Source organism: Coturnix japonica, chromosome 4, assembly GCF_001577835.2.
Source record: "Coturnix japonica isolate 7356 chromosome 4, Coturnix japonica 2.1, whole genome shotgun sequence".
In the NCBI taxonomy this organism is placed as follows: Eukaryota; Metazoa; Chordata; class Aves; order Galliformes; family Phasianidae; genus Coturnix; species Coturnix japonica.
This window is the reverse complement of record NC_029519.1, coordinates 62455520-62479986: the sequence shown is the minus strand read 5'-3', so window position 1 is coordinate 62479986 and position 24467 is coordinate 62455520. Positions and strand designations below refer to the sequence as shown.

Here is a 24467-nt window from a genome sequence, read left to right as displayed (position 1 = left end):
TAACCAGTACTACCTTTTGTCTTCTGAGTTTTGCCTTTCCAGCCTCCCGAGATGAAAGCAGAAAAAAATAAGTCCTTCATTTAGATTTTTGGCGTGTACTTCAAAATAAAATTGTGAGAGAGCTAAAACATTGTGTGGAGTACAGCTGGGAGTGTGAAAGGTAACAGGTGGACAATAGGGAGGGGAGAACACACTGCCATACTGATTCTGTCTCAGTTATGGTTGATAATACTTGTGATTTGAACCTCTAAACTTTTGCCTTTTAGCTGCTGGTCAGTTGCTGACTGATTGTTTGTTACTGTTGTCTAAATTTAAAAGGTTTTACTAGGCCAAACCCTTGGAATAAATCTGTCCAAACAGTGAGCGATGAACTCACTTTATGCTTTTTTTCCCCAAGTGATAAGATCTTCAAGTAGTATGAAGCGTGTACACCGATTGTATCGTTGTTCTGATGTCCAGTGGAAGAAGAGAAAGATGAATTTCACTCTTACACGCCAGTCCCAAAGGAATGGGACTGTAATTCTCAGCTAAATAAATATCACTGTCTAATTCACATAAGCTTCAAATGCTTGTAACTTCCACAGCTTCATCAAGACTAGTATTGGCCAAGCAGGTGTCAGTGGGCTTTGGAAGAGAAACTCTAGAGCAGAGTTGGAGTTCAGGTCTTGCAGCTGACACATGGAGTATATACTTTTATTTTTGCATGATGAGAAGTTTTGCAGTGCGTGTAGCAAAGCATGGTATAAATTAGCAAAGTGGATTGTAAGAACCATACAGAATTATTACTTGTCTTCATTTTTTCGGAACTGCTTGGGTTTTCTTTCAATCTTGTAGCACTTCAGCCATATTTTAGGCAATAGAATCTTTCAGCATATGTGGTTAACTGTGTAACTTACTGGCTAAAGCCAGTGTACTTTTATGTCAGCACTATCCCCTGCAGTTGTACTGGAGATTAATGGCTCTTCAGCTGTGCAAGAGCAGGTTTCTGAGTGATCATAAGGCAGATCAGCAAAAAGGTGTTGGGCAGGCAGCTGGCAGGCTGCTTTCTCTACTGGAGGTTTTTACTTTGGTTGGTTTTTGGCTTTGGCAAAATAACAACCTTTAGGGGATGTTTTTAACAGAGATCCTTTCACTGATTTGAACATAAGCCTCATTGGGAGAGCACGTTTCTTTCATTTGAGACAAGGTTTACATAGTCAGTATGTGGGAAGTCTTTCTTTCTAGAAGCAGAGGTGGTTAACAGGGGACCTTCATCGCAGTGTCACTAAAGCTGCCCTCAGAAGAATTTATCCAAAATGCTTAAGTTCAGGGTCTTGTTTTTTTTCTTTCCATCTTTTGCTGCTTCTTTATTCCCTGCCTGGTTGCATTACTCCCAGTACTTAGGCTTGTGACTTCAGGTATCTTCAAGGCTAAATCTTTCTGTCCTGAAACCCCTAAGCACTTCTTTGTTTTTCAAAAGTGGCATCTGCCATCTTCTATTGAGAACCTTGAGGAAGGAGCCCTTAGCAGAAGTCTTCCTTATCTATCAGATTTTGACATAAAACCAAAAGGCTGTTAACTAAACATTTGTTAAAAATAAAACTGTTATCTTCGTATTACTTTAATATGTTCCTGAAAATTAGTGTTCTTCCCTTTGTGTCAGGAGACCGGGGTTCAGGAGGCCACGTTTTTGTTTCCATTCCTGGGACAGGTCTTCTGTTCTCTTTCAGCAATGCCAAGTGCTATGACTTGGAAAAATTCTCACAATTCATTCTTATCCCAAAGCTGCTGCTTTAGGAGTTGAGCAGTTAATAGCATTCAGGTGAGTTTCTGGCCTTTTCAGTTGCTGATGAAACTTTAAAACAAGCAAGTGGAAAAACAACAACAAAAACGTAAAATATCAATGGCAATGGACAACCATTAAGGCCCAAAGAAATAACAAACAAATTGGGAAAGGAAAGAGAGGAGATTGGACTTACTGATCTGTTATTCTAAAGAGAATGTTCTTACCTTCCCTCACCGAGACGTATTCAAAATGGGGATATTTGAAGATCTTGCCTTATGTGTACTTGAACTGTCTGGTACAAGGAGCACTGATGTCCTGCCGTTTGTGTAGCGCTGATAATGCAATGATAATGCTCATACACATGGTAAATGCAAATACAACTATTATCGTGTATTTGTACAGTTAAAATGTCTCTCCCTACTCACCAACCCATGATGACAGTTTTCTACTCTAATGAGCATGGTTGAGATATTGTTATGCATATTGGCAGGAGCCCATATCAGCCTGCAAAGTGATGCCTTTAGATGATTTAGTGAGATTAATGAAATTTTCTCCGCAATACATGCTTGATGCAGATGTTCTCTGCAGCTGTGGGTTTTTGTATTTAGATGTGTAAATACCTGTTATTCCAGTCTGGCAAAACTGCGATTGTTTACCAGTGGAATTAAAATGGGGACGTGATCCTATAGAAAGAATACCATTTGTGCTGGTCTGATCGGACTCTTTTGTGGTTTCACTTAATGTAGCTTGCTTTTATCTTCCAGGCTAGTATTCTGTCCCTGAATTTTACTCTTAAATATAAATTGTATCCAATACTTTCAACTGAAACTCCAGAGCTAAATGATTTGAAAGCTGTTGTTCGTGAATCCCTTGAGCAGTGATTTTTGAAGCAGACACGTTGTGGCTGTGTACATTGCTACAAAAAACTTTGAGCTGTTACGGCTTTGACAAGTGATATAAAAATGAATTATAAGAATATTCTTATTTTTGGGTAAAGGCTATACTGGAGCGTTCAGTCTTCAGTTTTAGTTGATAAGCAAAATCATTATAAGAGATAATATAACTTTAATAGGTACATAAGCAACAGCCAGCAAGCAATCATCTTGGACATCTAAATCTGCTGGAGTTTGCTCAGTTTGTTGGAGGGACATTAAGACTTTTAAGAGCCTTGGAAAAAATAGGCAGAGAATATTCACGCTGCTTGAAGGAGCTCTGCAGTGAACCTGCCACTTTCCCCACCCAATATCAATGTCACCCCACCAGGTCTTGTATTTCTCCTCTAAATAGTGACTGTACAACAGGCTTCCACTCAAAGACCTTGTTCATTTCTTCTCTCCTCCCAAATTCCATAAACCCCTGGTACAAATTCCTGCATCTTTTTCTCTTGGATTTACAAGTTTAGTTATTCTACAAATTGAACAAATATTGCAGATTATTTAATAGTAATAATAATAAATATTTCCAGTTGCCATGCCTGGTTGACAGACTGGAACAGCAATCTGCTGGCTGCAGCTGTTCCTGTTGTTCTGCTGGGTTGCTTCTCAGAGGTGGGGTACTGGAGAGACTGTTTTCATAGAGGAATGTTCAGAACATAAATAAAATCTTCCTTAATAGAAAATTACTTAGCCTTTAAAGATGATGTGGGGAGAGGGAGAGTGCTTCGTAATCCTCTTAGGACTCTTTCAACTCATCAAAAGGTAGGAGATTTCTTACCTCAGGCATGCCAAGCACAACTGGGTTAGCGTGCTTTTCAATGTTATCATTGTATTCACCCCCAACTAAGGCTGCTTATTTTTAATGGAAATGCCCCCAAGATGTTAAACAGAAAAAAAAGTGCACGTTTGCATATCCATCAGCATTCAGATTGGATCCAGGTTTTCCTTGGCAGTGTGCTTCCCTGCACTGCTACCCTTGCGTATTTACCAAGTACCAGAAATGCTGCTTGGGGGACAGGAGGAGTTGCAAGGTGGGGATGATGGTCTTAAGTTTTTGTTTATCAGCTGTTTTATAAGATTCCAAGACAGCAGGAATTCCAAGACACCTAGGGGCGTTTTGGGATAGGGTCAGAGCTTATAGTGAAGTTCAGGAGGTCCAAAAGTCAGTAATGTGGGATGAGATACAAGGCAAATGGAAGACTGGGGTGCAAGAGGCTTACCTGGATCAGGTAACTGCCTGCTTTTTACTTATAATTGGTAAGACTTCAGGTGGATTTGTGTACTTGCTTTGAGCACTGTATTCCAGGAAAGATGGGAATCATAGGAAAAACCCAGTGTAAATAACAGGAACGATGGCCTAAGCAAATGTGACCTATGAAAGATTAGCCATTTTAGCATGCCCATCAGCAAATGCAGTGAGGCATCAAAGTAGATTTTCCAGGAAACTTGTGAGGCAAAGATAACAGACAAAAGTCTGTCAGGAGTGATAGAATAATCTGCCTCTGGCAAAGAGGAGGGGAGGGAGCTGGAGACCCAAACTTGCAGCTTCCATTGCTAAAGGGAATTTCTTGAACTTGATGATAGGTTGGGTTATAAATCCACACCTAGAAAAGAGCTTCAGCTGTAAGAAGAGTTCAAAGTATTTTGTTCAAAATTGTATTCCTGAAAAATAGGCTGCTGCTGAACGCTGGAAAATGTGGCGAACCTCTTTCTTTTGGAAGTTGGTTTTAAGGAAAATCCTCAACTTGTCTTGCAGCACGTTCTTGTCCAGCTTCTGGGGAGGTGATGCTGGGTGTGTGTTCTTGTTTGTTTGTTCTGTGCCACCCTCGGCCTGCTTTTCTTCAGAGCTGACGATGACACTTGTTTCTGCTTTTTGCTAATGAGGAACAGGTCCTGCTGCTTTTTCTGCTGTCTGTGAATGTAATTCTGAGCAGTCACCGCAGTTCACTTTATTCTCCCAGAAGTAGGTAATAGGAGAGAAAAGATGGATTTTTTTTTTTTTTTTTAAAAGGAAATTGGAGAATGAGAATCTATTTTTAGCTGTCCTCCCCATTTCTTCTGGGAATCTTAATTTGCTTCTGAAAAAAATTAAGCCTCATCTACATAGAAAATAAAAAGACTTTTGGCCTTTTGGTCAGGAAAGCTAATTCATGTCCTACGGGTAGGAAATGTTTCTTGAGTATATGGTAGTTACAGCAAATGTCAGATTTTTTTTTTTTACACTTAACCACAAACCTGATCTCCTTTCCATTAAAAAACAAAGAAGTGTGTGTATATATAATGTATGCTATTAAAAGCTAAAACCTTTGCTGGTTTTCTTTTATAACTTAAGAATATTTCTTCAAGTGCTTCTGTCAAATGAAGGCTGTCTTATGCATGAGATGAAGAAGCCATTTGGAGGAATAGAAGTAAATTGTACATTACATTTTAAAACCTTTTAGCATCTATAGCTACTCCAGTCATGTCTTTAATTTTTAGAGTTTTCTGAGAGTTTATCAACCATTTGCATATCCACACAAATGAAGGATTTATTTTTATTACCCATTTTGAAATTGGAGTGTCAGAAGTTCTGGTCCTAGGATGCTCCATATCATATCATATTCAAAATGGTCTCAGATATGGCAGAGGAGGATTGTAACAGTAAAATGAAAGGTGCATGTAAAGCAAAAATACTTAAATTTTGTTATTCAGGGTCTGTTTTCTGGTGTATGTGGCTCAGGTATGGAAAAGCGAGGTCATTTGCATTCAGAGTTTACTGAGTGAGCAAGGACCTCATCACACAGCTGAGGCTGCGTTTCAGTAATGGGGTGTTCTTATTGGATTAAGCATCCTTCTAGTTAAGCCCCAGCTTTGTAATTTGAAGAGGCGTTCAGCTGGGAAGCTCAAATACTTGAGCTTAAATTTAACTAGAAGAGAACCTTAAATTATGACAAAAAAAAGAGTAATAAAAATCTCCTCCAAACCTACTCCTTAGGAACTATTTGTCATGTTAGTTTGGATTCTTAGAGTACAGATCTTAGTGCAGATCTTCTAAAAGCATTAGGGCTCTTCAGTCTTTTGGGTTACATTTTGAAGAGTTAAGTTACGAATCTGAGCGCTTGAGGGGACTTGAAGCTGATGTAGCAGCTGGAATGCGACAATGTGTGCTAATTAAAATCTCTGTCACATGGGACGCTTCTTTTGCATTTTGATGTGGAACATGACACTGTGAAATCTCAGTGATTATCAAGTTGTGGGTTTTTTAAGTTAACTTTCTAGGAAAAAATGAAGAATTTGACATAATTAGGGGAAGTTGCCTAATTTGAGTGGTTAGCAACATAGGAGGAAAACCATTCATGCATACAGCTGGGAATATAATGCTCAGGTGTCACAGCTGTACCTCTGACACCCTACCAGCATTGGTGCACTGTGCCGTACCTCACGATGGTGTGTCAGTACTGGAGAATAGCCACACTTCTGAAATCTGAGGCTGGAAATACGAAACGAAACAGACAGCAATTCTGTCTGGACCGACTGATGAAACTCCTCCCTACCCCTTCTAACAAACTCACTGCATTTACTTCCAGCCTTCTGAAAAGGAGAAACTACTTTCTGTTCATTGACGCTTGTGCTGATTATGCTTGTTTCACAACGTTCCTTTAGCATTTCATGTACTGTGACTGTCTAACTTGAATTTAAGGTGTTGCATTTTCCCACTTCCGCTGCCTCAGTACTAGTGAAAGGTTAAATAGCCGTGTGCATTACCTTGAGGGTCTGTCAGTGCTGGCAGCACAACTGAGTCTGCTGAACTGCTCAGCACAGCGGGTCCTGATGTGGTTGCCATTGTGTGCCAGCTGAAATGGTAGATCAGAGATGGTGCTCATGGTCAACATGTATTGAAACAACATTTGAATTGTTACAGATTTACAGATAAGTGTGCAAATAACGATTTCATACCTCTTTCCTGAGTGGTGATTGACGTTAAATGTGTGCCTGGTTTTCCCTTTTATTAAAAGTGGCCGAAGTCTCTTATTCTCGATAGATGTTGAGATGAAGGTAAATGATGAACTCTCAGGAGATGAATGGTGTAGACTCCAGAGCCATATTGTCCTCAACAGACTTCTTTCAGAGAGGTGGCCAACTGCCTTTAGAGCACCATCGTTTCTATAGAAATGTTTTCTTACGCTGTCTGGAATTCTATCCCAGCTAAAACCAGGATGGCTGGTCAGAACTGTCAGTGGTATCGCATTGAAATGAGAGGAAGTTGAGGGACTACCTTCAGTTGGTCGCTTCTGTAACTGTCTGACCTTTTCTTGTTGTGGTAGTGATTCACTGTGTAAGTTGTTTACATTACATTTTTCCCCCAAAGAAGTTAAGTGATGCGATGGAAAAAAAGTCAAATGTGTAAAATTCCTTCTCTGGTGTAAGAATTTTAAATACAGGTCACTGTTTCTGTTTATGCTATTTTGCTATGAGGAGTGCCAGCAGAGGGAGCACACATTGGCTGACAGTTCGATACCCAGAGTTTGAGCAAGGTGCTGTTACGGGTAGTAAGGAAGGACAACACAAACTTCAGGCTAACTTTTTTTTTTTTTTTTGAGCAAGTGAAATGAATTCTGCTATGTGGGTAAGATCAGTTGTGTAGGTCAGGGGTTCTTTTCCAGACACTGAAAGCATTGTTAATGACCAAGTCCCTTTTTGAAAGCTCACTTCAGTTAAACTGTATTTTAATACCTCTACACTGTACCAGCTGAAGATGCTAACATCAAGGTTTAAAAGATCTCTATATATTCTCATATCTTCTGTTTTATGACAGTTGTGGCAGAGATGTCTATAGGTTTGGCAAAGTCACTTTCAAATTGTCATTTCAGGGCAGCAGCAATGACTCTAAGAACAGTGTTGTTATCTCTGCAAGCATTGTTGGCAGCTGCAGAACCAGACGATCCACAAGACGCAGTAGTGGCAAACCAGGTAAGGGGCTCAGCTGACCGAATTGCTGACATTTCTCTAACCTTCATTAACTTGAACTGAGTTCAGAACCTTGGAGACAATAAAGATCTTTCAATCATCTATTTGGAAACTGCTTTACAGTAGGTGCAAGTTACTACAGTATTTTGTGCTTTACTCTATAGATTTCAAAGTAAATAGCAGCTACTCTGCAGTGTGAAAAGATGTGGTTTTTTTTTAATCTTCCTTATTTAGCTTGTAAGAAATGTCAGGAGATAACGCATAGTAGAATGGATCCCAATATAACTTTCCTTTTAAAATCTGAGATTTATATAAACATTGGCTTATATAAAACAAGTTACACTAAAACAAGTTATAACCTGGTGTTTGTTGGATTTGAATTGGCTTGTAGCTCCTCTTCTGGATTAGTGTGAATTGGTGTTGGTTTGTTAAATACAAAAATCTTAGCATTAGATGCTGCAGGTCGCTACTCAACAAGACACGTTTAAAAATCTACATGGAGCATTCTGTATTTTACCTGTGCAGGTACTTGGGTTAACTATTTTAGTCTAGTTGAGTATGTATTAATGGAATTCTCATGTAATCAGCAAGGTTTGTTATTCTTCAGACAGTAGCAACAATTTATAAAGAAATAATAGCTGGTGGTATTTAAAATATTGATTGAAGATGGGAACAATCTTTCCATGACTTTAATCGTTTGACAGTTGTCAGCAAAATCCCAAGGATGCATGTGATTTTCCTTTTTTCTTTGGGGGAAAAGAGAGAGAGAGAAGGCTTTGCTTTGCAGTTGACCTTATATATATCAATATATAAGGATATATTTCAGTAACAAAAAAAAAACTCAAGCAAGTAAAAAGTTCTTCCAGCATCGATCTCATCTCTATCTCCTGTAAGTCAGCACACTCCAGGAAAGGGTAAGAAGTGTGTACTCCTTTCTCCTAAAGTCTAGTCTGTGTAGGATGACAGTTAATCAGTTTATCACAGCTGTCTGCTTTTAAAGGGAAATGTGGAGAACATAGGAGACCCATTCAGTCTTTTGGTGGAAAAGCTGCTTTACGTTTTCCTCTTTCACATAGAACAAAAATTGAGCTTCCTATTCAGGCTGCTGAAAGTAGGATTTCCGCACAGAATTCTAATGATCTCATAGAAACCCTTCAGCTGGAAACCAGATAGAAAACTTCATAAAACTTCCTGAACTCTGAGTTGCAGTTTTCCAGGTGGCCTTTCAAGTGCCTTAGGGGGTGTCTGGTGGGACCCTGGTGCAGCTGGTGTGGGGAAGGTTCAGTTTCTCCCCTGCAGATATCTACATGAAGAGCCATTTTGCTTTGCTAGCAGGTCGGCCTTCAGTTACACACACGTATGTAAGTAGAAAGTTGTTATAATCCCTTAGAGAGGTAAAGGTAAACATCCAGTTCTTCCACACATGGTCTTTTTTCCAGGTCACCTGTCTAGTCCCGTCCTGTTGTTCCCTTCTACCATCCCCCAAAATCTTCTCGAAAAGAAAATCTAATAAGGAATTATTTATCCTACATGCTCATTTTTTGTTTTACTTTGCTAATGTATGTAATTATTTGTTAGATGAGGTACAAGGCAGTATTTCCTACATGTGCTTCAGCTGAATCCCAGGGAGAACGTGACGTTCTACTCCTGCTCAGGTAATGGCAGTGCTTTCAGGTACCTGCCATCTTCAATGTCCAGTGCCAAAACCACTTCATCATGCTTGACTGGTTGCAGCTGGTTTTTAAGTACAGCAGCATAATTGACTGTGATTTGCAATACAGAGACATCAGTAAGAGGTGCTTGTGTGCTTCTCAATTCAGTGAGAAGCCAGATTATTTACAGGTACCTAAGTAAAGGAGTTTTATTTATAGAACGCTGAAAGCTAGTTCTGAATAAAATGCAGTTATGCAAACATGACTTCAATCCTTTCCACTTCAGCTGGTTGCTTATTAGGTCTGTCAATGTTTTCAGTTCCATAAGAAAAATAGAATAGGAATATTTCTTAAGACAGTAGAAAAATACAGTGTTTAGGGATGTTACTGATGCTACCCTTACTGCTTTCTCACTTGTTCAGTTGTAACGATTAAAGATGTGTTAGAGATCAGTGTTAATGTAAGAGTTATTTCTAGCAGTAGAGTATCTTCTCCATTTGTTTGAACACCATTAATAGTCAGTGACTATGTGGGGTTCTTCGTGGGGAGCAGAATTAGCAGGAGGTACATGCAGCTCATGGTGCAGTTGAACTGGGGGCTGTGCTGTAGGAAAGGAGAAATGAAATGTGAGTAGTACTCACTTGGTCAGTACTTCACAGAAATGACTCTTTAGTTGTATGGATAAAATACTTTGAACGATAATTGGTTGTTTCTGTCCTTAAAAGTGACTCTAAAATTGTGCATTTTCCAGTGTCTTGTCTCATCACTTCAGTGCTAAAATTCATTATGTAGGTAAGGTTGGGAAAGCTTTTTCAAGAGGAACGAGGAAGGGGAAAAAGTGTTCTTGTAATAAAGGCGGTGTATGGTTATGGAGAATTAAAACTTGATTTTCTAGATGAAAGTTGCTGGAACAGGAAGCATCATCTTGCTTTGCTGTGTACAGTTCGTGACAGATGACCCACTTTCCTGGCTTTGGAGTTGCTGGCACAGGCCGAAAGCTCTTGCTATGGTCGTTCTGTACTTTGCTGAAAATCCTGCTAATGACAAGACTGGCGCGGAAGAAAATTATGTGGTGTATTTAAATGCTATTGTCTGATTAACAGTAGCTTGCAGAGAGTTGCAATCTCCTAGTTCGTAGCACATTCACCTATTTTTTCAGCCCTTTCATATGCTGCCTGCCCTTATGATCTGTGTTTGGAGTAGGAGGCTGTGTAGTAAAAGCGGCCCTCCCTGAAAAACTGCACGAGTCCTTGCAGCGTACAAACCAGGCATCGTTTCAGGGATGAGAGGAGTTTGTGAAAGTACAGTGTGATGCATACATTCAGTGGTTGCTCACATAGGAATATGCTTTGCTGTGCTAGATAGAAACGTTTGGGAGCAGTACGAAATAAATCTGCTGTACTCCTTTCTGATCAGTGCAGTCAAGAGCAGTATTGGATTGTGCACACGCCTGTGGTGTGTCACTTAACATAAGGGCAAACTCATTCAATTAAATGCTCACATAGTCTTTAGCTACGTGTAATGCTCACCTCTGAGTGTTGTTTCAAAAACTTGAGTGGGATCAGTGTGAAACAGGGTTAAAGCAGTGTTGAAGATGTTAGAGAAGTACAGAATGGAACCTGCTGTGCCATCGGACTCTTTGGTTGGCTTGCTGAGTTGATTTAACTTCCCATTCTCCCCTCTCTTTCTTTTGTGTAGTACAAACAAAATCCAGAAATGTTTAAACAGACAGCTCGACTTTGGGCACACGTGTATGCTGGAGCACCAGTTTCTAGTCCAGAATACACCAGAAAAATAGAAAACCTTTGTGCTATGGGCTTTGATAGGGTAAGTATATACATGAGGTCTCTCCCAATCCAAGGTGTTCTTGAACATTTTTCAGTGGGGGTGGGGCAAGTATATATGTGGCGATAGGGGGAGCCATTCGGATGTTGAAGTGAAACTCACTATTTCTGCTCTGTTTGGCAGTTCGATCATAGGGTTTAGCTACAATCAGAGTTCTGAGGGGCTTCATTATTGGTAGATCATGAGTTCCCCTCACCTCTTCTCAAATATGATTAGTTAAGACTTGAGTGAAAAACTAACACACTCAAACTGATAAACCTGCAAACGTCTCATTTCTCGGTCGCAGGCTCACGCACTGGAAATGTTACTGTTTACCTGTTTGTTTTCTCATTGCAGAATGCAGTAATAGTGGCCTTGTCTTCAAAATCATGGGATGTAGAGACTGCAACAGAATTACTCCTGAGTAACTGAACCACATAGAGAGCTGCTTCGGTTGTCCAGCTTGCCCCTTCTGGAGGAGCATCACCATCTGTTATTTTTAGGATTCTATATAGATTCTCTTTTAAAACTGGCACTCTTGCCTGATGATACTATCTAGGCACTATTGGAGACTGAAAAACCGCTCTGTAAATAAAGCTAATTAAACGTCTGTGTAAATTTAAAAAGGGGAAATACTTTAATTTTTTTCTTACTAAATATTGTAAAAATTCTTTGAGCTCAGCTAAAATAATGGGGGAAAAACATGCCTACTTTTGTGTTTAGCAGTGTGGCGAAAACTAGCAGGAACTTTCTTCAGGATTTTGATTTAGTAATTCAGAAAGCCACGTTTTTGAGTGTTAGTCATCAAAATTGTTGGTGCCGCTCATCACAGCTATCTTACTGTTCTTAACATGGATCCTTTGTGCCTGTGGATTGACCTATATTTGCATGCTTGTACTTAATAGACGTATTAGGTAGGGTCGCTGAAGAGAGCACCATTTAAATACTCGAGTGTTCTTGTACCTATTTTCCTGAAAGGCTGAAAAAGATTTACCCAAAGTTCCAAATGGTGACCTATTCAGAACCTTTTTCTTTGTAGCTTATTAATTGGGAATCCAGATTCTCTTCTCCCTTACGTCATGCAGCTAAGAGCCCTCCCTAGATTATTCTTCATTCTGTTGGTATTGTGTGCCATGTATGGTAGTCTAGGCTCGCCTATGGAGAACATATTTTGAATTATCGACGATTTTCATCCATCATTGTATTTTCTACGCACCTGGCAAGGGTTTGTATGCCTTGATACAGCACAAGAATGGAGCTGGTTTTCTTTCCTTTTTGTTTTCCTTTTCTTTTTGTCCAAAGTGGATGTAAAATGTTCTTCCGTGTATCTTGGATAATATGACTTCACTGGATTTGAAGGAGGAAAAGTTAATTCTCTGGCGTACTGAGAATTATATTTTCTTTTGAGTACTTGATATGATGCAATCAGCTGTTTTTTGCAGCAGTTTTCTAGCTTTATTTTGGGCTTCAGTTTAAGGATTGCTTTCCAGGTACTTGAAAACTCATCCTTGCTCGCGTTTTTCTCTAGTTGACACATGGAGGCTGTGTTGGTGTTTTTACTGTACATACTTCAAATGCACATAGAAGTTTGTTCTCAATTTAGCTTTCTTTTGGATTGATGATGTTTCTGATAAACGAGAACTGAAACTTACTTTGGCTTGTACATACAGTCAGTCGTCTTATTCGTATTAAAATGACATTTCATCCTGAGTGCAAAAGCTTGAAAATTATTAGTTTTGCAACTTCAAACACCAGTACGTCTGTGTAAAGAGAACTGTAATGCCTGTACGAATACGATGCAACTTGTGAGAATACACCTGACAAGGAGTTCAGAGGAATCTGAGAATAGAGCGGGGATTGTCAGTGCAGGAGCACGTAACTCACTGTCTCACAGCTGTGTCTTTTCCCGAGCAGTGTATGAATGGGGGCGGGGTGGGGAGGCGCGTGGCTGGTTGGGATTTTCCTTGGACTATGAAGTACAGGCCGAAATGGTTCCACCCTTTGTAGAGGTTTGTTTCCAAGTTGTGCTGGATGAGATCAGGAATGCTGCACCTGATCAATGTCCGGAGCATAGTTGTTGTGGAACAGAACCAGAGAACAGAGCCGTGCAGACCCAGCTTCGGGGATGTGCTCCCAACTCTTCTGTCCCATGTGTCCAGGATTAAAGTATTTTGGGGCATGGACAGTGAATACTTGTAACTCATATCAGTGCAATACTAAATGCATTTGCTTAGTCTTATACGTAACTGCTTTTTGAGGTGTAGTCAGTGATGACTTTTCTTGGATTTTCTGGAGTTAGTGTAAATCATTCTCGAAGATGCCAAAGGAAACAAATTGCTTTGTCTTTCTTTATAGTTATTTATTTTTTTTAAACAAGAAGCTGCTACTGTTCTGCTGGTTTGTGAGCTGAGAACCAGGGGGCGGTAGGAAACCGGCTAAAGGCCACTAGTGTTAGCCTCAAATTGCTGTCTGTTCTGTTGTACAGGGTAAGAACTTGGTTACATCAACCTTTTTTTTGTTGTGTTGTTTTATCCTGGTGGTAATTATACATTGCTGACTACTTTCCTTTGCTCTTCGCTGCTATTTATCAAAAGAAGGGGTTCTGAAATTGTTGTCAAGGGGTATAAAACTTCTGCTGTGGGCTTCTGAACGTGTCTTGATGAGATGGGTGTTCTTAGGAGACCAACTGGAAGCATGTGTCTGGAAATACCCAGATTTCCTCAACTGTGTATAAAGGAAGAAGAGTGGAGGTGGTTCTGAGGTGGTCACGGTCACCGCTGAAACAACACCCCGCTAAGTTTTATTTCTCTTGTGAAGTTACCTCATTTTTGTCTCCGTAGAAGAACGCTCGTCTACCCCTTTCCCCTTCCATGTAGCTGTTGGACGCTGTGTTTTGCCCTCCATCCCCACGTGCTTTACAGCAGAGATACCTCGATGCTGGCTCAGGTGCTGGCTGAGGGCGGCTTAAGGCCTGAGCTGGGAAGGAGAGATGACCAACAATAAGGAGACATCAGTGGGCTGAGTTCTGATACCAGTCCTTTGTAAGGAGTGGTTTTGTCTTCTTGATAATTATCAGAGTTGAATATAGGAAGGAGGTTGTACAAGGTTAGTTTGGCTGCAGCTGGGGCTGAGCCCCGGGGAGTTTACTATCAGCATTCAGCTCACTGAGCTTGTTCAGAATGCGGATCTGTTATCTGTGTGAGCATCGCCACGTTCTGGGCCCTACGTGTTTGCCAGCGCAGAGCTGCACACAGGTCACTGCTGCAGGCTCAGGATGCACATTTTCTGCTTGCTTAAAACAGGAATGTTAAACGTGGGGACAGTTGTTTGTACAAATAAAGCTCGTATCGTCTTCCTTCAGTATTTAAGAAAGCAGCTTGAACACTTATTCTGAAGTGGATGGCCCAGTTTTTCTAAGCAAGGTGTTGCTGATGGAGCGCACAGATTTCCAGGCATCAGGTCTCACTGCTCAGTGTCTTAATGTGCATCTGGTGAAGTGGCTGCTGGGGAACCAGCACCTCCTGTCTCACCCGCTTCCTCAAAAAGCAAAGTCTAATTTTGCATGGAGATAAAGGAACATCCCTTTGTCGCCAAAAGCCCGTTTTCCTGCCAGTGCCAAACTCTTCTCTCTGGCCTCTGCTCCCCCTTCCAAACTGGCAGCTTCCTCCATTGTGTCTGTGAAGGACCAACGGAGACTTTTGAACAAAACTTAGTACTGGATCCTTGCAGAAAGTTGTGGCACGTGGCGCTACTGCATGTACCAGGCTTCCCCTTAGCAGCAAGATGAAGCCAGTGCCAGCTCTGGGTGTGAGGGAGCAGCTTTATGGTCAGGCTGGTGCCAGCTGGGCACTGTGCTGTGCCTGGACCAGGAGCTGGCTGCAGAGCTGGGTGCTCGAGGGCTACAGGGCTGCTGTCTGTCTTCTTTCAGGTTAAACAAGAGTTAAACAGGCAGGAAGGAGCTCACCTGGTGGTGCTGAGCCTGCAGTGGGTGGTGTGGGGAACAGGCAAACTATGCAAATTTAAGCTTAATGGCTGTGAATCAGACTGTGCGCTTGAAGGCCAATGGAGTGCTGATTTAATGGGAGGGGGAAAATCAAACCTGAAACATAAATTCAGGCAAGAGTTCTTGTTTACTGCATCTGTTAATGTGAAATGTTCGGTTTGCAGAGTGAGAGGAGGAAGTTTGGCTGTGTGCGTCTCTGCTTCCTTCCTAAGTACCAACAAAAGCTGGCTCAGGGCTGGAGGCTTGTCCAAAGGGGAAAGGATAACCAATGGAGCAGTGTTAGTTTGGTTTCGTGTCTGCTTATGGGCAGCCTCAGGAAGGCCAGGTGTCCTGTCCTGCCCTATTCATTGATCGCAGTAGTTGACACAAAGCACCGTGAGGAACGTAGCTGCTCATTTGTGATGTGCTCTGTAGGACTTGATGAGATGCCTTTCATTGCAGCATCCATTGCATCGCCCAGCTGCAGCAGGAAGACAAGGCGCTCACTGAGTGCTTTGGGCTTTGCCTGGGAGGGCCACGTAGGTGGCTTTGCTGTGAGTTGTCCCCATTTTGCAGGCAGAGCCCTCTGCTATGGCCAGATGAGGGGCAGCCGCTTCTTCCTTCTTGTTGGTTTTCTGATCTGTTCTGCAGCCATCGGTGACGCACACAGCTCGCTCTGCTGCTGGTGCTGCATCCTTGGCTGATCCAGCCATAGTCTCAGCTGTCCTGCTGTGCTCAACGTGTTGTGCTTCTCGCTTGGTTATCCCAGCTGCAGTGCTCTGTAGTTGTAGCTCAGCTGTTCACATCTGCTCCCAGTCGGCCAACTCTTAGCCCTGTTTGCACCGTGCTGTGATGTTCCATCTCCGCTGTTACCTGCTGTGTAGGCATCAAGCTGGCAGCCCGGCTGCTGTTGGCACTGAGCCTTTCCTTGCTGGTGTCAGCTGGGAGCTGTGACTCAACAGCTGAGGAGGTTACTGTGAAATGCTGTACCTGCCACTGCTGGTGCTGTGTGGGGCTGGAGGAGGCTGCCCTTGTAAGGCTGGTGTCAGCTGTGGAAGAGCCCTGCGGTTCACCTTTACAGCCTGACTTTCCTTTGAACCCCGAACACTTATATTAGGAACTCTGATAACAGCTGATATAGGAGTTGGGCTTGAGAGCATCAGCCGGCCTGTAATGGAGCGGGGGGGCCGGAACGCAGCATCAGTGTTTTCTGTCTTGAAAAATAAAAGCGACACAGCCACTTTTGTACACAAATGATTTTTTAAATAAACACATTTGAAAAGACGTTGATTTTATTTTATTCTTTTTCCCTGGGAAGGCTTTGTTTTCCAGTGCTGCTGATCCTGGTGGTGTGGTTAAAAGCAGGGTGTGCTGTGTGAGCTGCAGCGCTGCTCCGCAGGGAGCTGATGGCTGCTGCGTGGTGAAACACACCAGGTTCTCAGGTGGGTTTTAGTCCAGTGAAGAACAAACACAGCTGGAACTGTGAGGGAAAGATGAGAGCTGTGGTGGTGGAGGGGGAGAAGTGGCTCACAGTGCAATCCACTTACAGCAGGGCAGCAGGAGGATGATGCTGAAACTTAATAGTTTCAATGGAACGAAGACTTGTTTATGGCTTTCACCATTAAAGGGATGAAGTCTGTGAAATGAAGCGTGTGTGTGAATGTTCCAGAGACCCTGGGCCTGCGGGAGGGATGTGCTGCTGCTTGTCCTGCACATTGCCCCTCATAGCAATCTCCTACATTCAAGTCCTTAACTGGCCTGAACCACATCAAAGCACCCAGAGCAAACTGTCTGCAGGCCACGCTGGTTGGAAGGGAGAGCTACCTGTAAGCAGACGTGTCTGAACAAAGTAAGTGCCAGCAGTTCACCACGTCAGATGGTGCACAGGTACAAAAAGCCAAACGGCTCCTAAGAGCCAACAAGGAAAGTGCTGTTCTCTGATCACTTGTCCTCTCACCTGGGAGCAGCCCTCAGCTGTGACTGCACAGCAGGGAGAGGCCCAGAGTGCTGCACAGAGGGAGGGTCAGCAGCAGGACGTGCTGGGGCACCATCCCAGTTCTGCTCCGCTCCCCCAGCTCTGGCAGTCCCAGCACTTGCAACTGTTTGGACACCCAGAAAGCTGCCATGAATCTGAGCTGCAATAAACAGATTGTTTTCATACATACGTACATACATATATGTTTCAAAGTAGGTCAAAGCCACCTCCCTTATCCTGCTCAGAAGGATTTTGCTATCTGCTGTGTCAGTGCATTCGAACGGTTGGTGCCTGAAGGTTGAAGGAGATTATATGAAAAAGCCCCTGACGTTACTGCCGCACATTGTGCTCAATGGGTGTGGAAATGAGTGAAATTACGAGCTCCTGTTATGAGCAGAAACAACCAAACAGGAGCAGCGGGAAAAGAGAAGGGCACCTGCTTGGAGGTGTGCAGTCAGAACAACATGGATTTATACCCAGAGATGGATGGATCCCCAGAGCCATGGGGTACTTGCAGTTCTCAAAGAGCATCAGAACTGTCTGCTTCAGCTGGGATGGATTCATGCTCCAAATGACAGCAAAGGACAGAAGGCCCTCCTCGCAGCTGGGAGGAACACGTGCAGTTTGGAGCTTCAGCTTTACTTGCACTTTTCCAGCTTAACTCAAGCAAAACCTGTCACATAAATGCCACTTCACCTCTGGTTTGGGGAAAAACAGCTTAGAGATCCATTGTGAATGGTGCTGTGCCATGAGGAAGTATCACCACCAGCCTAGATTAAATCTTAAGATCAGCCTCCAAGCCCCCAGCTCGGACTAGGAATATTACCAAGTGAAATGAAGCATGTCCAGGCAACATCCAATTAAGCGTGTGGAAACCACTGGTGTGACAAAGCGAATATTTGTATCAAAATGGCTCAAATCTGCATTACAGTTTCACAATAAAAGCAGATTTATCCATCAGATTTTCAGAGGTGCGTAGGAAAAACACCTTTTTAAGTCACTGAAGCACCAGAGAATTTGCTCATAACAGTGATATTAGGCACAAAAGAAAAGGGAATGCTTGAAAGACCTGGACAAAATACAGTGCTTGATAAATAAGAAAAATACAGTGGTTGCTACAACTGCGCTTCACCAAAGAAAGAACTCAAATTATTCTAGAACAGATGGTGATAATCTACCTGCTGTGGAGCGCTCAGACCTAACACCAAAGCAGCTCAGCTCATGTCTGGGTCTGCAATAATGATAGGCCAGATTTTGCTTCCCAGGCTTTGGTGAATCAGGGTCAACATACATCAGCCTCAGCTTCCAGGGCAAACAGAGATGAATTAAATGACTGAACTTAAGGAGTAAAGCGTGTATTTCTTGTTCTAGAGCTTGCCTGCCTTGCAGCTGTATGAACACACTTCTGAACTCCTGTGGCTGTTCAAATGATAGTCTTGTTGTGGGTGTGGGACACAATGTATGCAGAGCTACCTGGTCATGCTTCTTACCTCAGCTGACTTGCTGTTGACTACCCCATCACCAGCATGACTTCTCAGCAAGTTACAAATCAGCTCCAATAACCCTGTGTTTCCTCTGAGGAGCAGACCATGCCACAAGGACCCAACCACACCAACCATCTGTGCTGCCCACAGCTGTCTCAGCTCCACTGACCACGGGTCTAACTGCAGCTGGTGGTAAACCCACCGGGCTGAATGGGTATTGTCAAACTTAAAGGGGCACAGCAAGTCCTGACTCTTCCTCTTGGCTGACAACACCCAGCCACTGCACAGTCCTGCTATCCCCTGATAAAAGTTTGTCATTACACTTGCAAAGCAGAAGCAGAGCAGATACACTGTTGTGGGCTACAAAGACCTTTCCATCAGGTAAAATAGGAAGGTTTCTCCCAGGGCAGTATTACAATAAGTATATACCGCTTGGTGAAGACAGTATAACTTTGTAGCATAAGTACAGCTTGTGTCAAACATCCATGTGACACCAAAGCGCTGAGGAACATGATCACATTGTTTGTCTTTAGGCAGGTGAGACATCTCTGAGCTCAGGTGTAGCTGCTTCTACCAGGTAATGGAGTGTGTGCATGCTTTGGCTTCTGTAACCTGAGCAAAGGGTTTGAACTCAAACAGACTGAACTGAGCTCTTCCTGCAGCCCCACTGGATCACTTATTTCTTTACAAGCTGCTATGGCTGCCTAAAACTTCTTTAGCTCCTTTGGAACCACAGAAAATAAGGCCAGCTACTGAGGGAAGGATGGGTTGTGTTTCTGATGCTGCTGTACAGAACTTCCTGCTGTTCTACACCTTGCTATTCTCTATGCATACCTGTTGTTGTACCAAGGCAATTCCTCGCGCTGAGACCAGCTACTCTGAATGATGTTTAGTTATCAGCTCTGCACACCTGGAGCCTGGCTTGCAAGCAGACTTTATAGTCCAGCTTCTTTGGTTTGGGCTATTTCCTCGAGCACTGATTTGTGTCTTGGTTTCTGCACACAAACAAACAAACTCATTACTGCCAATAACACAACCATGGAGCACACATGCAGTTGATTTTTAAAAGAAATGAGTTTCTTGGGTACTGATTTAGTGAACCCAAATCTTTTTGGAACTTTATATGAGACAGTCCAGCTATGAGAGCTATCAGACCGGCTATTGAATTTCACATTAACTAGTGTTGAACTTGGTCCATTAATGTGTGCTGAGCATCTAATGGCTGGAAAAACGTTTTAGGAAAGGTTTTTTTTGATGTTACTTAGCATGTGCTGAAACAATTAACAATGCATATCATCCTTCCTGTTTAAGACATACCTGAGATTGCTCTAGAAATATTACTTTGTTTATAACAGTTATTCAGATTAAATGTTGCTGAGCAGTTCAGGTTTCATGTACTCCTTCACAAGGGCCAGTCCCAGAACAGCCTTCCTCTATGCAATGCATACATTACATGTGGATAACAATTATGTCTGTGCTTCCCTGTATTTGGTATGAAGGCCAACATTCACCCATGGAGTAACTGCATTTTGCCACATGTGCTCTCAGGACTTTGGTGAGTGGTAGCTGGAGTCAGGCAGGGAAACTCTGCATGTAACCTGGTCTGTGGTGACAACAAAGCAGCGGACCTTTTCCTACAGCTGGTATGCATTTCTGCACAGCCTCATTTGCAGCATGGAGGTACTCATTTTCTTCAGCTCTACTGGTAGTAAGAAATAATTCAAACATCTATTTAGAGAAAATGGAAGAAATTCTAAGTCTAAAAAGACAACTGAATTAAAAAAAAGCCCATCTCCGAGCACAGCACCGAACCATTTAACCTCCACAAACACTTCCGAGCCTGAAATGCTCTGAGCATTCATTGGGCGACTTGACAAACTGATTAAAGCCTGACCACACAACGTTAGCAGTTATCCACTGCATGAAGTTGTCTGCTTTGCAGCTCATACGCTCAATGTCTTATTTCTGTGAACGCCTAAAGACTGTGCACAGATACAGGATTTTGGGGAGAGAAATTAAAAAGAAAATGAAAAGGGGAAGGGGTGGGGGGATGAAAAAGAAAGACTGACACATGACACCTAGAAGCGTTTATTTTATGCAACAAACTTAAATATGATCATGTGTACATAAAAGTGTACACTTTTATCTATGCTGAACAATGCCAGGAAACGTAATATTGATGCAACAATCTTCTAAAATAAACATTAAAAATGAGCCTGAACAGGAAGACAAAATGCAAAACAGACTTACTTCCAATCAGCACGATGCTTAAAATTGAGAGCAATCCTAAACATTTCCAACTTTCCTTACAAAGCTGCCAAAGTCCAACTAGGTTTAAAAATTGATTTTTTTTTTCTTTACATCAATAATAAAAATCTGGTGACAAACATTATAAAATCAAATGCTGGACCGTCTTTACTCCTTTAGAATTCAGAATATTCCAACAGAACCGCAGGAGTAAAAACACTTAAAAGTGATATATGTTTTTATAAAACAAACATCAATATGTACATTTATTGCAAATTATATTAAACTAAAATGGAGGGAAAAAAATTAAAAAAAAATAATGAAATGTCTACTTGCGAATTAATAATTTTAAGTGATTACTTTCCCACTCTGATAAAAATCAGAAAGCAACATTTATAAAATTGCCACCACATGACTTTTCATAGCAGGGAACTGGAATCTGTACATCTTACTTGTGCAGAAAAGTAGGCAGGCAGAAAGAATTATACATAAAACAGTCTCCAAAAGGAAAGCAAAAAATAAAACATGTGTTGGTTTTTTTGTGGTTATTTTTCCTCCTCTATTCTTACTCAAAACCCTCTCAGTAGACTTCTACTTTTTCTGTGGAACACGGGAATACCTGGCTGTAGGATCGCGAATTGTCAGTGTCAGTGTAAGGACCTCCCTCTGACTTCCTTTAAAAACAAAAAAGAAAAAGAAAAAGAAAATGCAGCATGAAAATTAATGGTGTAAATACACTTTTAAACTCCAGAATGCAGGAACTGGAACCAAGTGTTAAGCAATTTGCTTAATTATTGACTTTTCATAAAAAAAGTCTCTGGGGAAATAAGTACAGATGCTTTTAGCCTCTTTCTCAAGAGTTTCTGCTTTACATTTCCATTGAGAAGGATTAATTTCACGTGAAAGGGAAGCATAGTTTTCCTTCTGTTTTCAGAGCTGAAAGCTGTGTGTGTTTTGAAGTAATTTCAGTTCCTGTACAGGAAATTTCTGAATCCTAGTTTTTGCAGAAGCTTGGAGCATGCCTTTATTTGGCCTTCATTTCCTCCCTTTTCGAGTGTGTTTTCTTTTTACCTTTTGTGGGGGGAGAAAAGGAAATAAAGGTTAGTTTTAAGGACAAGGAAATTACAGTGCATTCTGAGTCCAACACTATCTATAACGTCTAAGCGTTAGGATGTACACTCCTTCTTTATGCTCTGAGCCTTCCAACTCCAGCTTATATCTTCTTAACTGTTATTTCATTAGCTCAGAACAACTGAATTTCCTTACTATATATCACAGCTTTCTGATTTACTTGGAAATATTCAATGATGATCATTCCGTAACTAAATTATGTTTTCTCAGCATAAACAGAAATACATTTATTTGGAGTTTTCACTGAAAGCACAGTATAACAACAACTTGTTTTAAGTTACTGTATTTAAATCCCTAGGTTTATAAAAGTAGCTTCACTTAGAAGCAAATCAAATGTTTTTCAGATTTTTACACTACCTCGTACAGTTCAATTTAAGAGCAAAAAATCTATCACATGTAGCTAGTTTTACATACATTATTCTAGGAAAAGAAGACATTTCTTTGATTCCCTACTGTATAAACTGCAATAAAAAACACAGAATTGTCCTGCATAAGATGCCTGCTACACCTTAAGGAAGCCTCCCTCTGCTATCTCTGTATCCTCAGTGTCTTCCTGGCTGCTCTCACAGGCCTTAAAAAGATCCATTGCATTCTGGGAATATCCTGGACTTGAGTCTATCTCCAACAGTGAATCTCCATCACTTCCAAGCACCTGGCTTCTGAAAAATGTTAACATTGTTTTGGTATTTTTTCCAAGAAACAAGGTATTGCATATTTCAAAGAAGGTATCTCCACAGAGGTGGTTTACTTAAGACTATCAGTACAGCAGTACATTTATGAAGACTTAAGAGAGAACTGACATATAAAACAAGCATTGCAAGGCAGAACACAAATACTGTTCTCTTGAAAGACTGAACAATTTACTAGTATATGAACCCAGTGTGAGGAAAAGGGTAATTCTTTTTGATCAAGGTTCTCTACAAGATCTTCAGTTTGACAGAATCTCTAGAAAGAAACTATTCCAATTATTCACACCTCCCTTGGATTGAGCTTTCTTCCAGTTTTGCTGCTGGTTTGCTGACCTTACCCTTACTGCTCTACAGCTTTTGACATATTTTCATTAAAATTACCTCTGTATCAGAACCAGCATATTTATGCTTATTTGTTGTTTGTTTACATTGGAAATAAATCAATGCATTTAAATACTAAGGGACAGAAAAATAAATGATCAGAAAACTATTTTTCAGGTTAAGGTTTCAAATTCTGCTGCTGACTTATTTAAAATGTTTGTTATATCAAACAAGCATCGGGCACAACATATGAGAAAATAATTATGGTTAGAATTACAGATTATTCATTAAAGATGATTACTTTTAAGCCTTTATCGTCAGTGAGCAATGCACAAATTCCTGTGCACTTATCATTAATGAATCTACTGAAAGGCCCTCAACTCTTAGTTCTTTTACACAGCAATGCTAGTAAGGCAAACCAGAATGCAATATGCAAGAAACACAATTTATATTATCCTCTTGTGAGAGAACAACTTTGATTCTCTGACTCTGTACACTGAAAAAACAGAAGATAACCTACGTTGGACCACGGTGTTTATAAATTACTATGGCTTAGTTGTGCCCTTAACATGCCCTCTGTTGTAATTCTAAATACAGAGTCTACCTCAAAACAGAGAAGCCCCAGCCCACCCATGTATTTTTAATTTAATGTATTTTTACCTTTGTAGATCAATTTGCCTCTGTGCTGCTGCTGGCTTTTTTGCTGTGTCCTGCTGTTTTGGTGCTTTGGCGTTACCTGCCTCTAAACTCCCTGGACTTTCTTGACTGGCTGCTGCCCTTTTCCTTCCCCTGACAGGTGGCTTATTTGTTTCCTCATTTTTTGCAGTGGTACCCTGAGGTTCAGGTTTGGGTGGACGCCCTCTCCTGGTTTTTGCTGCAAGCGATGGTCCTGTTTCATCTGCATTATTTTCTTCTGCTTTCTGATGAATATTCTCAGTTCCAGATGCTGTTGCTGTTCTTTTTTTCCCACGTTCAGTACTGTTTCCTTGCGTAGCCTGATCAGAATTAATTTCCTAGGAAAGAAAAAAAATCATCGATATGAAGAAAGACTGCCAAAGTCAAACTGAAACCGTTACCTCTGTGTGGCAGAAGCATTAGTTCATGAAGTCGGTGTTCTTATTAAAGAAATAAATAAATCACACTGGCTTAGACCTAATTGTAACAATCCTGTGAAGGCCTCAGAACAAAAACTGCACTATAACACCCCTGTGGAAGTTGCAGAACAAGCACATGTTGTGCCCCAGCACAATGGAGAAGTCAGGAGTTGGTCATCTTGCTGAAGGTGGTCTTGGGTAGCCCCCCAACCACAACTGCCATGCGTAGGGAGAAGCACAGCTGGTACAGCATGTACATGGTGCACGATTCATTAATGAACATGCTCTGCCTGGAAACAGCTCCTGGCACAATTACACGGGATCATCAGATGGCATAAAAGGATCTGCCAGCCCCACAGATGGAAGCACACATCCCATCACATCCTCGACCACCTCAGAAAGGTTAGGAGGAGAAAGATGG

General features: G+C 41.5%; 1 protein-coding gene and 1 long non-coding RNA gene across 3 annotated transcripts in view; one reads left to right on the top strand and one right to left on the bottom strand.

Moving 5' to 3' along the window:
* UBE2K (ubiquitin conjugating enzyme E2 K) overlaps window positions 1–12841 on the top strand; it is a 34423-nt gene extending 21582 nt beyond the window's left edge. For both annotated transcript variants that reach the window (XM_015862502.2, XM_015862500.2), the window contains exons 5-7: window positions 7551–7650; window positions 10998–11126; window positions 11481–12841. In XM_015862502.2, the coding sequence (XP_015717988.1) occupies window positions 7551–7650; window positions 10998–11126; window positions 11481–11555 (304 nt within the window). In that variant the 3' untranslated portion in view covers window positions 11556–12841. The remainder of the gene's footprint in view (window positions 1–7550; window positions 7651–10997; window positions 11127–11480) is intronic.
* Window positions 12842–20636: 7795 nt separating this feature from the next.
* On the bottom strand, window positions 20637–24001 carry LOC107313828. Its single transcript, XR_001555203.2, has 2 exons — window positions 23613–24001; window positions 20637–21882 (listed from the first exon to the last, which is right to left on the bottom strand). It is a non-coding gene; the product is annotated as an uncharacterized LOC107313828 (long non-coding RNA).
* Window positions 24002–24467: the final 466 nt, after the last annotated feature.